This window comes from Rhinopithecus bieti, unplaced genomic scaffold (genome assembly GCF_001698545.2).
Source record: "Rhinopithecus bieti isolate Rb0 unplaced genomic scaffold, ASM169854v2 scaffold_11110, whole genome shotgun sequence".
Classification (NCBI taxonomy): domain Eukaryota; kingdom Metazoa; phylum Chordata; class Mammalia; order Primates; family Cercopithecidae; genus Rhinopithecus; species Rhinopithecus bieti.
In genome coordinates this window covers 88100-102303 of record NW_016806890.1, presented here as the reverse complement: position 1 = coordinate 102303, position 14204 = coordinate 88100, and the positions used below count along the sequence as shown (strand labels likewise).

The 14204-nt window shown below is 40.8% G+C and overlaps 3 protein-coding genes and 1 pseudogene across 3 annotated transcripts; 2 read left to right on the top strand and 2 right to left on the bottom strand.

Moving 5' to 3' along the window:
- Positions 1 to 6336: 6336 nt before the first annotated feature.
- H2AC1 (H2A clustered histone 1) lies at positions 6337 to 6796 on the bottom strand. Its single transcript, XM_017878494.1, has one exon. The coding sequence runs from the start codon at positions 6773 to 6775 to the stop codon at positions 6380 to 6382; it is 396 nt and encodes a 131-aa protein (XP_017733983.1). The 5' UTR covers positions 6776 to 6796; the 3' UTR covers positions 6337 to 6379.
- A 238-nt stretch (positions 6797 to 7034) lies between these two features.
- Positions 7035 to 8415, top strand: H2BC1 (H2B clustered histone 1). The gene has a single exon (XM_017878495.1). It carries the CDS (start codon positions 7162 to 7164, stop codon positions 7543 to 7545), a length of 384 nt encoding a protein of 127 aa, XP_017733984.1. The 5' UTR covers positions 7035 to 7161; the 3' UTR covers positions 7546 to 8415.
- Positions 8416 to 11764: 3349 nt separating this feature from the next.
- On the bottom strand, positions 11765 to 12148 carry LOC108533652 (histone H2B type 1-A-like). Its single transcript, XM_017878496.1, has one exon. It carries the CDS (start codon positions 12146 to 12148, stop codon positions 11765 to 11767), a length of 384 nt encoding a protein of 127 aa, XP_017733985.1.
- Positions 12149 to 12321: 173 nt separating this feature from the next.
- LOC108533675 (histone H2A type 1-A-like) lies at positions 12322 to 13053 on the top strand (annotated as a pseudogene).
- The last annotated feature ends 1151 nt before the right edge of the window (positions 13054 to 14204 follow it).

Sequence of the window (14204 nt, the reverse complement as noted above, 5' to 3'; positions counted from 1 at the left end):
CGCATGACAGCTCCAAAGAAGTTTAATCTCTTCATTGGTGAAGTGGGTATAATAGTAGTACCTAGCTATAGGATTGTTTTGAGGATTAAACAAGATCAAGTGCATAACACATTTAGAAAAAATGTGTGGTACAAAAAAAGTGCTCAGTGGATGTCTTGATGCAGCTATCGAAACAGAATTAAAAAACAAGAATTATAAAATTACATAACCACTTAAAAATCTAATGCTATGATATATTTTATAAAACATGATATCGAAAGAGAAAATTTTCTCTATAAGCATAAAGATTGGAAGAAATACAAAATAAGAATAAATATGTCAAAATGGGAAATGATTGATGACCTTTCCACTCTGAATTTTCTATTTTACTATTATCACTTAAATACTAAAACATAAGCAGCTGGAACCCAGAAAAAAGTGTTTTTATTTATGTATTCAACCAGTCATTAATTGGTGTCTTCTGTATTTTAGGCACTGCAAAATTTGGCTAAACAATTAAAACATTCTCATAAAAAACTTTATAGTTTTATAAATATAAAAAGCTTTATATTTTAGTAGAAGAGACAGGCTTAAACATTAACACCTTTAACTAGAATGTGCAACACAGTCACCAGAGGGACATCTAAATGACTCTAAGATGGGGGGGAATGGTCAAGGAAAGTTTCACAAATGATGTAATGTGTAAGTGTATACTTGAAGGACGCATAGAAACTAATTAAACGAAGAACAGCAAGAACATTCTAGAAAAGTTACACAACTCATAAAGACACAAGTGAATTAAAGCGCAATGGGTTCAAGGAACTGCAAGTAGATTGGTTACGACCACAGCACAGGAGAGGGTGGTAAGAGCCTGGTGAGACAGCTAGGGGGAGCAGTTGAGAGCTGTTAATCGGAGAAATGGCAAAGGGAGAGAAGACCTTAAGATTTGATGATGGCGGATATACGGGAGGTGAGTGAGAATAAGGAACTTGGGCTCCAGGAGGACAGGATCTCATCTGATTTGTACAGCACTGTCTCTCCAATGCTGGAAATATCTATCAAAGAACCACTGCAGGAGAAAGAAAACACCGCATGCGTGTAGATGTTTGTTTCAGCATTATTTATAATAGTAAAACGATTAGAACTGTGCCTGGTACTTTGTAAGCTCTCAATATTTGTGGAACAAATCATAAATCTATGACTCTAAAGTTTAGGGAAGAGGCCGGGCGTAGTGGCCGACGCCTGTAATCCCAGCACTTCGGGAGGCCGAGGCGGGCGGATCACCCGAGGTCAGGGTTCGAGATCAGCCTGACCAACATATAGTGAAACCCTGTCTCTACTAAAAATACAAAAGCTGGGTGTAGTGGCACAAGCTTGTAGTCCCAGCTCCTTGGGGAGCTGAGGCAGGGGAATCGCTTGAATCCAGGAGGCGGAAATTGCAGTGAGCCAAGATAGTGTGGCTGCAATCCAGCCTGGGCGACAGAGCGAACCTCCGTCTCTCAAAAAAAAAAACATCAAACAAAAAATTTTTTTAAATAAATGAAGTCTAGGGTAGAGGACTCAGGTTTCTTTGGGACTCTTAAGCATATATATTACAATTAATAACATACATTTTAGAGACAGAGATAGAAACAGAGGCAAACTGGTAGACTGACACAGAGACAGACAGACACACAGTAAAAGGTTTATGGTTTTGCTATTAAACTCATGAATTATGCTTTAGTGTGTTTTTAACATTCCAATATGTGGTAGCGGTGATTACCTTTTTCCAAGACAGACATATTAAAATATACACTATAATTGTGAATGCATTCTTTGTCATACATTTCTGCTGTTCATTTTCTATAAAGCTGTTTTTGGGTGTTAATGCAATGAGGAATAGGGTATCTACCTAGAAAATTTTTCTGCTTTTAATTTGCAAATTATTTTTTCGTTAAATATTATCTCTGCTATTAATTTCACAAAACAATTTTTTTTGGGGGACAGTTTTGTCTGGAATGTATTTTTTCCATACCTTTACTTCTAAGTGTTCTGTGCCAATAAATTTTAGGTATTTTATAACCAAGGGATAGCTGTGTTTTACTCCTAGTCAAATACTGTCTTTTAAATGGCAAATTTAATTGGGTAACCTTCATTTTGATATTTGGACTCATTTCTTATATTTGACTTTGCATTCTAATTTGTCATGCCAGTCCTTTCTGATTTCCTGCTTTCCATTGGACTCGTTTTTTTTTTTTTTGCTATTACCCCCTTCTTTCTAGTCTACATTAATTTTATTATTTTAGTGGTTACATTTAACATAAAATATAAACCTCACTTAAGAAAATATAACAATCAGTATGTCTGTCCTCCTTATAAACAATACAAGGACATCAACATGCTTTAATTTGTTTCAGCCACGTTCATCTTCTGTAACTATTGTCTAGTGTTTTTGGTTCATTGGTTTTTCTTAATATTCTAGTATTATTGTTTTTTTTTACAACTAGTATATTTATTTAGATGGATTTTTTACCTCTTCCTTGGTAATATTATTGCTTATTGCTTCTCAGTCTTCTGAGTTCAATCTTTTTATTTCAGTACACTCTTTAGCATTAATTCTTCCAGTATGAATCTGTGAGTGGCAAAACTTTCCAGTCTTTGTCCAAAAATTATTTCAGCTTTACACAAAAAACAGTTCATCTGAGCACAGAATTTTAAATTGAGAGCTATTTTGCTTTAGAACTTCGAAGGTATTATTCTATCGTTCCATGACTTCTATGATTTCTGATGAGAAATCTATAATGTTGTAGTGGAGGAAGCAAAACTTTACTTCTGCCGTCAGGATATTTTGGCTGGGCTTGAGAATTAAATTGACATAAGAGATGTCAACAGGAGAAAAGTATATAAATTTATTGAATGCAAGTTTTACGTGGCACAGGAGTAGGACAAAGAATGGAATGCTTATATGAAGAATCTGACAAAGTGCAGTAAGCTATGAAAATGTGACAAACAAAGGGGGTTGGGTTACAGTAATTAATTAGGTGGAGAAGTGACTCGAGAGATAAGGGTTGGTGTAACAAGGTTTATTTGTACAGATTTTCCTTGGCCTTAATTTTCTGTCCTTGATGAGAATGATACTTTCCTTCTGGTATAGGGAGGGCATCTTTCATCTCCTACTTTTAAGAAACAAAAGGAAGGTCAGAGTGTTTGTGCACCTGCTGTTTTTCAAGTGTCTTTAATTCCAAATAGTCAATATGTCAGAGTGACATATTTTGGAGTGGTGTGTTCTGAATTCCTTCAATGTGATTTATCATAAAAAGTAAAAGGAGGCCGAGCACGGTGGCTCATGCCTGTAATCCCAGCCTGTAATCCCTGCACTTTGGGAGGCCGAGGCGGGCAGATCACCTGAGGTTAGGAGTTCAAGACCAGCCTGCCCAACATGGCAAAACCTTGTCTCTATCAAAAATACACACACACACACACACACACACACACACACACACACACACACACACACAATTAGCTGGGTGTGGTGGCAGGCACCTGTAATCCCAGCTACTCAGGAGGCTGAGGCAGGAGAATTGCTTGAAGCGCGGGAAGGTGGGGGCGGGTGGGGGGAGGTGGTGGTGGTGGGGTGGAGGTTGCAGTGAGCTGAGATGGCGCCCTTGCACTCCGGCCTACTACAACTCTTAGTAATTTTGGAATTACACAAATCACATAAAAACCTGGCATTAGGCATAAGAAAGTGTCATATTAGTCTGATTATAAAAAATAAGTCAGCCAGGCATGGTTGCTCACACCTGTAATCCCAGCACTTTGGGAGGCCAAGGTGGGTGGTCAGGAGTTCGAGACCAGCCTGGCCAACGTGGTGAAACCCCATCTCTGCTAAAAATACAAACATTAGCCATACATGATGGTATATGTCTGTAATCCCAGATACTTGGGAGAATGAGGTAGGAGAATCGCTTGAATCTGGGAGGCAGAGGTTGCAGTGAGCTGAGATCAGGCCACTGCACTCTGAGCAACAGAGGAAGTCTGTGGGGGGTGGGGGGGAGGAGAGTCAATATCACCATTTTTATTTATTATCACTTATAACTATTCGACAATGCATTTAGATAAGAAAGTCAACTATTTAAAACAATAGGACAAAATTATATGATTTTTCTGCCTACCTGGAAAACCACAGAGGAAAAAAGCTGGACAACAGAAATGATAGAATTTAATAAGGAAGGAAATACAAATCAGTACCAAAATCAAGAATGTTCTATCTGTAAAACACGGTCAATCAGAAAACATAATAAAGAAACCCTTCTAATATTTCCCCAAAATACACTAATAAAAAAGAATACCTGGAGATAAATTCTATGAAACGTGTGAAAGTTCTGTAAGAAGAAATCAAGGCTGGGTGCGGTGGCTCACACCTGTAATCCCAGCACTTTGGGAGGCTGAGGTGGGCGGATCACCTGAGGTCAGGAGTTGGAGACCAGCCTGGCCAACATGGCGAAACCCCGTCTCTACTAAAAATACAAAAATTTGCTGGGCGTGGTGGCAGGCGCCTGTAATCCCAGCTACTCAGGAGGCTGAGGTAGGAGATCACTTGAACCTGGGAGCCGGAGGTTGCAATGAGCTGAGATCGTGCCACTGCACTCCAGCCTGGGTGATAGAGCAAGACTGGCTCCAAAAAAAGAGAAGAATCAGAAACTTCTATAAGTAAATTGTTTTGAAAAATCAAGAGGCATGTCTCCTTTAACATGTATTCACCATTTTTTATACATTTTATTCTATCTAAACATTTAGTTTAATGCAATTTTAATAGGATTGCATTAGAGATGGAAATAAAAGTATTATGTAGTGCATTTGGAATAAAAGAATATGCAAGTTCTCTCCTATAAAGTCAAGTCCCTCCTCTTCTGCCTTTCCATACTTTGCTTTGGCACGTCTGGAGAGTTAAGTGCCACTTCCTTGACAAAGTATATCTACATTAATTACTTGGAATTCATCTGTTTAGATTTATCTTATATCCTGATTTTAAGTTTCACATTTGCCATGTTCTAAATATTACCCAGTTTTATTCAACATATAGTTGCCATTTCTGTTTTCAAAGATCTTCAGTTTTTTCCTTCCCTAATTGTATCCCTTACTTATTATTTATGCAGGTTAATTCAAGGGATGACTGACTGTTGTGACTTGATTGTCCTTACTTGGCATGTTTTATTTTATAGAACTTTACCTGCTTCTATATATGCCTTATTTTGCGTAGATATCAAGTGTTTAGCAGTTTTTTTTTTTTTTGGTAACCAAATGAGTTTTTTTTTTTTTTTTTTTTTTTTTGAGGTAAGGTCAACTGTTGAATATCGTACAGTAATTTTTAGTTATTTGGCAGCGTTACTGAATGGGTTTTGCTTTTCAGTTTCTCTTGGTGTTACAGCACAAACAGCAAACACAGATCAACAAACTATTTTGCCTCTTTTTAGTAGTCAAAACTTTTGAAGCATATACTGTTCCAAATTTCTAAACTTCAAGTTATGTTAGGCCTTCTAGTCCTATTCCTGCCTGAGTCTGACACTAGTATCTCACCATCACATATGGTGTAAGGCTTCTTTTTAACATCTTACTTACATTTTAAGAAATAATTCTATTATTCTTTACAAAGTGCATGAAGCCACAGGTATCAAATATATATATGCTTACCCAAATTTTAACTTATTTTACTTACATGTCACATTTGAGTATTTCGTGAGACTGCCATATTTGAAAGGAAATTCTTCTCTAAAATGTACTTTAAGCAACCAGCCAGACTAATGTCGCCTGGACTTTAACTGTAAGGTTATACCTCTTCTGCTTGTAATGCAATCTTCACTTCCATACGTAACCCTTAACATGACATACATAGCTAGTTTGAGATAGTCTCGCTCATGTTACCCAGACTGGAGTGCAGTGGAACGATCTTTGTTAACTGTAACTTTCACCTTTCGGGCTCAAATAACCCTCCCACCGCAGCCTCCCGTGTAGCTGAGACTACACGCCTGCACCACCAGACCCGGCTAATTTCTGTGGGATAGGGTCTCCATTATGTTAATGGTTAAGTCTCAGGCTTAAACGACCCTCCCGCTTTCAACCTCCACAAGTGCAAGTACTGACTGCTCACAAGCGTGAGCCACCTCGCCCAGTGACACATATAATCAAAACTACCTCACACTAATGGTTGATGCAACGCTCCTTGAAAATTCAATCCCCTTACATTCCAGAATGTCCTTAAACGAGTATTGCTTCTGACAGGTGCCGGCTAACATAGCTGCTTAACAGCACTTAACGTTCTGTGAGGCACAGCCTTTTCTGAGATGGTAAGTGGCTCTGAAAAGAGCCTTTTGTTTTCACTTCTGACACTTAAAAGTCACTATGTACCAACGACAGCCCGAAGTTACTTGCTTTGGGCTTTATGGTGGTGACTCTCAGTCTTCTTGGGTAGCAGCACTGCTTGAATGTTGGGCAGGACCCCGCCCTGTGCAATGGTCACGCCGCCTAAGAGCTTATTGAGTTCCTCATCATTGCGAATAGCTAGCTGCAGGTGGCGGGGAATAATGCGAGTTTTCTTATTATCGCGAGACGCATTACCAGCCAGTTCAAGAATTTCTGCTGTCAGGTACTCTAACACTGCCGCCAAGTACACTGGCGCGCCTGCTCCTATCCGCTCCGCATAGTTTCCCTTACGGAGTAAACGGTGAATTCGACCTACAGGAAACTGCAAGCCTGCTCTAGAAGAGCGAGATTTAGCCTTGGCGCGTGCTTTTCCCCCCTGCTTCCCTCGTCCAGACATTTCTACACTGGAGAATTACAGCAACACCAAATATCGCATCCCTAAGGGCGCTACTGGGCCTATTTATAGTCTGACTGAGGTTGGAATTTTGCTATCTGATTGGCTGATGGCCTTCTACCCAATCAGAAAGTCTTACTAGAATCGCCTTATTTGCATTCACGCCACTTCGCATTGTCCAATCAGATTTTGGATACCGAACACGGCAGCTGAGGGCCGTGCCTATAAATACCGCACCTTTCAGCCAGCTGCACCATTCGTTTACTTGGTGACGGTCGGAGTTGAGGTGTTACTAGAGCTGTTTAACACCTAAAAGAGCTGCTTAACGCTTAAAAGAGCTGTTTAACACCTAAAAGAGCTGCTTAACGCTGCAGAAGTTCGTGGCAGTTATGCCGGAGTTATCATCTAAAGGTGCTACCATTTCCAAGAAAGGCTTTAAGAAAGCTGTCGTTAAGACGCAGAAGAAGGAAGGGAAGAAACGGAAGAGAACACGGAAAGAGAGCTATTCTATTTACATCTATAAGGTGCTGAAGCAGGTCCATCCGGATACTGGAATATCTTCTAAAGCCATGAGTATCATGAATTCCTTCGTCACTGATATCTTTGAGCGTATAGCGAGTGAGGCATCACGATTGGCTCACTATAACAAACGCTCCACCATCTCTTCTAGAGAGATTCAGACGGCAGTGCGCTTATTGCTGCCGGGAGAGCTGGCTAAACATGCTGTGTCTGAGGGCACCAAAGCTGTCACTAAGTACACCAGCTCCAAGTAAGCCTGCCAAGTAAACGTCTGTCATAACCCAAAGGCTCTTTTCAGAGCCGCTTAAACATGCTGAAGGAGCTGTGGACTATAATGTACCTTTCTGTGTAAAGGCTATCTTCATTAAAGTCACTCAATCAGCTGTGGGCTTAAGGTAGAGGAACTACTGTCCAACAAGACTCAGCCTGGCCGGGGGCCATTTGTTTATACGCCTGTGTAATCCCAGCACTTGGGAAGGCGGACGCTGGTGGTTCACGCAGTTAAGAGATGGTAGACCATCTTGGCTAACAAGTTGAAACTCCCGTCTCCGCTAAAAACTCGGAAATCAGGTGGGCGTGGTATCGCTTACCGTAGTCCCAGTTTATTGGGAGGTGGAGGCAGGAAAATGGCTTGAACCTAGGAACCGAAGGTTGCAGCGAGCCGAGGTTGTCACTGCACGCCAGCCTGGTGACAGCGAGATTCTGTCTCAAAAAAAAGCGGTAGTTTGTATAAAAGCTACATCCTGATCGATATTGGTATGTTTAAGGTTAGCATTATGTATATAAAACTACAAAGCGCAGTCACGTAGACAATATAACTTGCATTATGATCCCAAATTTTTAAGACCTCCCAAAAAGGCAGTAGTTGAGAGGAAGTTACGTTTTATGCCACAAGTAAGGCAAGGTGTGGAAATCATTTTGGGAACTGGAGAACTCACAAATCTGATTTGCAGGAATGAAACATTTAAAGTGTCCTGTGATTTTCTTAAATTTATAATAGTTTCCTTCATTGTCGTGTTAACTGGTTGTTGACCTCCATCTCTAAGGGCTCTCAAGCATTAAACTGATTTCAGCCACCTTAAAAACGAATCAAATGTTACTTCTTGGAAACCTGGTTAGCTGGAATTCTCAATCCGTTTAACGCATGTTCATTTAACCTTTATCTTTTAACGAAATTTCGGATGTGTATATGTGCTTTCTTTAAAAAGTTAGTACCGGCCGGGCGCAGTGGCTCACGCCTGTAATCCCGCACTTTGGGAGGCTAAGGAGGGTAGATCATGAGGTCAGGAGATCGAGACCATCCTGGCTAACACGGTGAAACCGTCTCTACTAAAAGTACAAAAAATTAGCCGGGCATGGTGGCACGCGCCTGTAATTGCAGCTACTCAGGAGGCTGAGGCAGGAGAATCACTTGAACCCGGGAGGCGGAGGTTGCAGTGAGCCGAGATCATCCCACTGCACTCCAGCCTGGGTGACAGAGCAAGATTCCGTGTCAGAAACAACAACAACAACAACAACAAAAGAATATATCGATGTACAAGACCCGTTCAAATAAGTGTCCCAACACTTTTGTGAACAGTAAGGCAGTCCCTGCAAAGCCCCTGTGTGCTTTAGCTGGGAAATCTTCCAAGGAGGTGACAAATCGGGGGGAAGGGGCATCTAGCATCTATGCTCACCTTGTATTGGGGATGGGATCATCTCCAGTCAGGGATTCATGCTTCTCCAACACCTTGGAAAACAGCAGGTATCACATAACTGCCAAATAACCTTTCAACTTTGTGACCACTGTCAGTAGACTATCCTGATTACCCAAGGACTTTTAGGCTCATTTGGGCAATGGATAAGTAGGAATACCAACAAATAAAAACTCTTTTTCAGACTAAACTTCATGTAGCTTTTATATCGATGTATTTTGGCTCCAAATAACAGGAAATGCTAGCTGGACTGGTTGAGATAATAAGTAATGCAACCACACAGGGCAACCTAAAGGCAGAGAAGTTCCACCAATAGGATGATCACAGCCCTGGCTCCACTACTCTGCAGTCTTGCCTCTGCCCCTCTCCCCATTGTGATTTTGCCATCATTCTGGTCACAGTTCCAAGTGTTCATGCAGAGATGATAAAGTAAAGGCAGGAAGAGTCACTCTATTCCACTGGGTTTTGGATTGAGAGCAAGAAGAGTCTTCCCAGAGGACCCCATTCCTCTCAGGTCCATTTTCTACAACTGAGCCTAGTTCAGGTGCTGCCTGAGTCATTCACCTACAGAAGACCACAGGATGGGTGTGAACTGATCATCTACCTTCATACATATTTGGCATTTTAAAAAGTTAAATATAGTTCTGGGTATTTTGTTTTTGTTGTTACTGTAAATGAGGTATTTCCTATTTATTATTTTTTAACATTTTGTTGTTATATATGTAAGACTGCTTTCTGTGCATTATTATTTTTTATATCCTTCTAGTACCTCATTGAATTGACTTACTTTCCTATTGGTTTCCTGGTAGATTTTCTTGAGTTTTACATGTTTGCAATACAGGTTGAGCATCCGTAATCCAAAAAGCTCCAAAATTCAAAACTTTTATTGTATTATGGATTTCTTTCCTAGTCTAGCTGATCCTATACACAGCTTAATATAAATTTCTATGTACATGCAATAAAATGTTAAATACTATTAATAAACAATGCCAGATTGAGTTTTCAAAATATTTTTAAAAATGTGTGATATAGTAATATTTGTGCTTCAAATAAGATTGAAAATTGTAATATTTTAGTGCATACATTGTGGAAAACACTATAGAATTTCCTCAAAATTTAGAAATAGAACTACCATATAAATCCAGCAATCCTACTACTGGGTATATATTGAAAAGAAATAAAATCAGATTCTCAAAGAGATATCTGTACTCCCATGTTCATTGCAGAATTATTCTCAATAGACAAGATATAGAGAGAACATAAATGTCCATCAGCAGATGGATAAAGAAAATGTGGCATATATACATAATAGAATACTATTTGGCCTTAAAACAGAAAAAGAATCCTGTCATTGGCAGCATCATGGATGAACCTGGAGGATGTTAAGTGAAATGAGCGAGGCACAGAAAGACAAATGCTGTGTGATCTCATAAGTGGAATTTTAAAAATGTTGAACTCATGGAAGTAGAGAGCAGAGTGGTGGTTACCAGTGGCTACAGTTGGGGAGTGGTGGGAAGATATTGGTCAAAGGATATGAAATTTCACTTAGGAGGAATAAGTTGAAGAGCTCTATTGTACAATATGCTGATTATAGTTGGTAACAATATATTCTATTCTTGAAAATTGCAAAGAAAGTAGATTTTAAGTGTTTCCGTAACAAAAAATATGTGGGGTAATGCATATGTTAGATTGATTGCTATTCCACAATGTATACATATTTCAAAGCATCATAGTAAATGCATAATTTTTATTTGTCAATTTAAGAAATGAAAATGGGTGGAGAGTGGATTTTAGGGAGGCGAGATTAAGAGCAGTGAGATTAATTAGAAACTGTAATTCAGGTGAGAGATATGAGTATGCAGACAAAAATGGTAGCTGTGGAGATGGTGAATAATCAGACAACAGAAATATGTAGGAAGTAAAATTACCATATCTTGAGAGATTGAAGTGGATAGAAGTTGAACAGAGACTATTAGAGAAAAAATACATTTCTGGTTTGGACAACCATGTGAATAGGGTGGTACTCATGGATATAGAGAACACAGAAGTCCAGGAAAGAGTTCTGTTGGAATCAACTGGAAATCCCTGTGGAGAGAATTCTTAAGTGGCTAAGCAACATTAAGAACTGTGATATTGAGTAAGCAGTTTACTGGAGTTCACGGAGATGCAGAAACCTTGGGCTTTGGACCTCAAATCCCAGCAGATAAAGGGGAGTTAGCCTGATCACTTCTCATAGTGTGCAAGAAAAGGAGCGTAAAAAGCACAAGAGATGCTGCAAAGAGAGCTATTCAATTTACATCTACAAACTGCTGATCAGGTCCACCCGGACTTGGAGGATGTTTTGCACACATTATGGCCAAAGTCAAGAAAAAGCAAACAGCCTAATGCTCAGTGCCAAACTTCCCTAAGTGGGGAGCTCCAGGCCTTTTTTGTCATCGTAGAGGGTTTGTAGTAGAAAAAGTCGTAGACAAAAAGTCATATTTCCCCATGGCACTGTCCACAGAAAGAATATCCCCATGGACCCAGGATTATGGGAGCTCCCCTTGGATTGCTTCAGCTGTGAGATTTTAGCTTTCACCCAAACTGCTGCAGAAAGAGTTAATGCGAAGTTTAGACTTAAAGATAACCATGTATGTCTAGTCCAGGAAAAAAGTTTATCAGTCTGGCAATGAGGCATACCCTATAATAAAATAAACATTCTACAGCCCTATTAGAAGCTTTCATTGGCTCTTAAAAGAGCCTTTGGTTTGTGGAGCTCATCTGCTGGCTGGATCATGTTTTACTTGGAGCTGGTGTACTTGGTGACAGCCTTGGTGCCCTCCGACACAGCATGCTTGGCTAATTCCCCGGGCAGCAGCAAGCGCACGGCCGTCTGGATCTCCCTGGAGGTGATGGTCGAGTGCTTGTCATAATGCGCCAGGCGGGAAGCCTCACCTGCAATGCGCTCAAAAATGTCACTAACAAAAGAATTCATGATACTCATGGCCTTGAAGGAGATTGCAGTGTCCGGGTGGACCTGCTTCAACACGTTGTAGATGTAAATAAAATAGGTCTCTTTGCAGCATCTCTTGCGCTTTTTACCCTCCACCTTTTGAGTTTTAGCGACTGCCTTGTTGAAGCCCTTTTTGGAAGTGGTAGTGCCCTTTGAAGCAATCTGCAGCATGTTTGTCTTACAAGTTCACTGGGAGATCAGTAAGTGATATTTGACTGGAGCGAAGTGTGATATTTATAGGTATGGTCCTCAAGCTACGTCATTTGCATCCAACATCTGATTGGATAATAGGTAGAGGAAGTATGTAAATAAGGCAATAGCAGTAAGGTTCTCTGATTGGATAGATGGCTATCAGCAAATCAGTCAGATAATAAGCCACAATCTGCCGTCAGACTAGAAATACGCTGACTACCCGTTTTAACGGGTGTCTTTTTCTGTTATAACTTTTATTTTTAAGCTATGTCTTAGACTAGGGAAGCTCGGGGAAAAGGCACGCGCTTTTCATTCAGAGAGGTTCTGCAGTTCCTTATGAGCTGTGTCCGCCGGCTGCTCAGCAAGGGCAGCTATGCCGAGCAGGTCGGGGGCGGCTCGCTAGGGTACCTGCCGGCGGTTCTGGAGTACCTGACCTCCAACATACTGGAACTGGTGGGCAACGCCATCGGGACAAGAAGACTCGCATCATCCCACGCCGCACGCAGCTGACCATCCGCAACAACGAGCTCAACAAGCTGCTGGGCCGAGTGACAGTGGCCTAGGGTGACGTCTTGCCTAGCATCCAAGCTGTGCTGCTGCCCCAAAAGATTGGGAGTCACAACCACAAAGTCCAGTGTGAATAACTACGCAAGCTGTAAAAGCCAGCGAAGTGACTTGAATGTCTAATGTCTAGAAGAAGAAGAAAAAAAAAAAAAAAAAACAAAAACCCAAAGCTGAAATCAAAGGCTGTTTTCAGAGCCACTCAATTTCTGAGTAAGAGCTAGTTTACAAAAAGGATTACAAAATGCTGTTTCGGGCCGGGCGCGGTGGCTCAAGCCTGTAATCCCAGCACTTTGGGAGGCCGAGACGGGTGGATCACGAGGTCAGGAGATCGAGACCATCCTGGCTAACACGGTGAAACCCCGTCTCTACTAAAATACAAAAAACTAGCCGGGCGAGGTGGCGGGCGCCTGTAGTCCCAGCTACTCGGGAGGCTGAGGCAGGAGAATGGCGTAAACCCGGGAGGCGGAGCTTGCAGTGAGCTGAGATCCGGCCACTGCACTACAGCCTGGGTGACAGACCGAGACTCCATCTCAACAACAACAACAACAACAACAAATGCTGTTTCGTCAATAAGACTACAGCTTTCGTAAAGAGGACTCAGAACAGTTCTGGTTATTGGGGTATCCGAAGCAGTTTCCTTTAATACTCGGTAGTATTGACAGCAGAACTTGATGTTTCTGAGGGAAACTGTTTCAGTACCTACTTCAGGTAGGCAGGGCAGTCATCATAGCAGGCTCCTGGAAGGGGAAATGCCATCCTTCTTGGAAAAATGAACAAACAAATTAGGACGTTATCGTGACAACCTTTCCTGAGAAAAATGATGTGAAGACGGGGAATCCTATTTTGGGAGTTGAATTTTAGTTAGGGAGTCGAATTAGACTGATTAGAAGCAAAGGAAGAAGATTTGTAAACTTGCAGCTTTCAGTACAACTCTTGTTGGGAGAGTATTGACATCAGTCAAGGAATGGGCATATCTAAACATACTCCTAGGGCGCATGTTTTCTTCTGCCGAAGAATTACCTTCCGAGAATTCTAGGATGGTTATATGTCTAGAAGACCGTAGCCATGCCATGTTAATAAACCAAAAGATAAAAGGTACATATGGATATTTGATACCTTGTTTATGTGAAAGTGCTTAATACACTATAATAAAGTTTATAATGTTTATAAGGTTTATAAGCTACACACTAAGATACAAACCCATAATTAGGCTTTGGTTTGAGATATAACGGACACACTGAGATATAAATATCTTCATACTTATAAATACTCATAAGTATAAAGATACTAATATTTAATATGTGGGTTATATCTCAAACCAAAGCCTAATACTGTGTGTGTGTGTGTGTGTGTGTGTGTGTGTGTGTGTGTGTGTGTGTGACAGAGTATTGCTCTGTTGCCCAGGCTGGAGTGCAGTGGTGCAATCTCGGCTCACTGCAACCTCTGCCTCCTGGGTTCAAGCGTTTCTCCT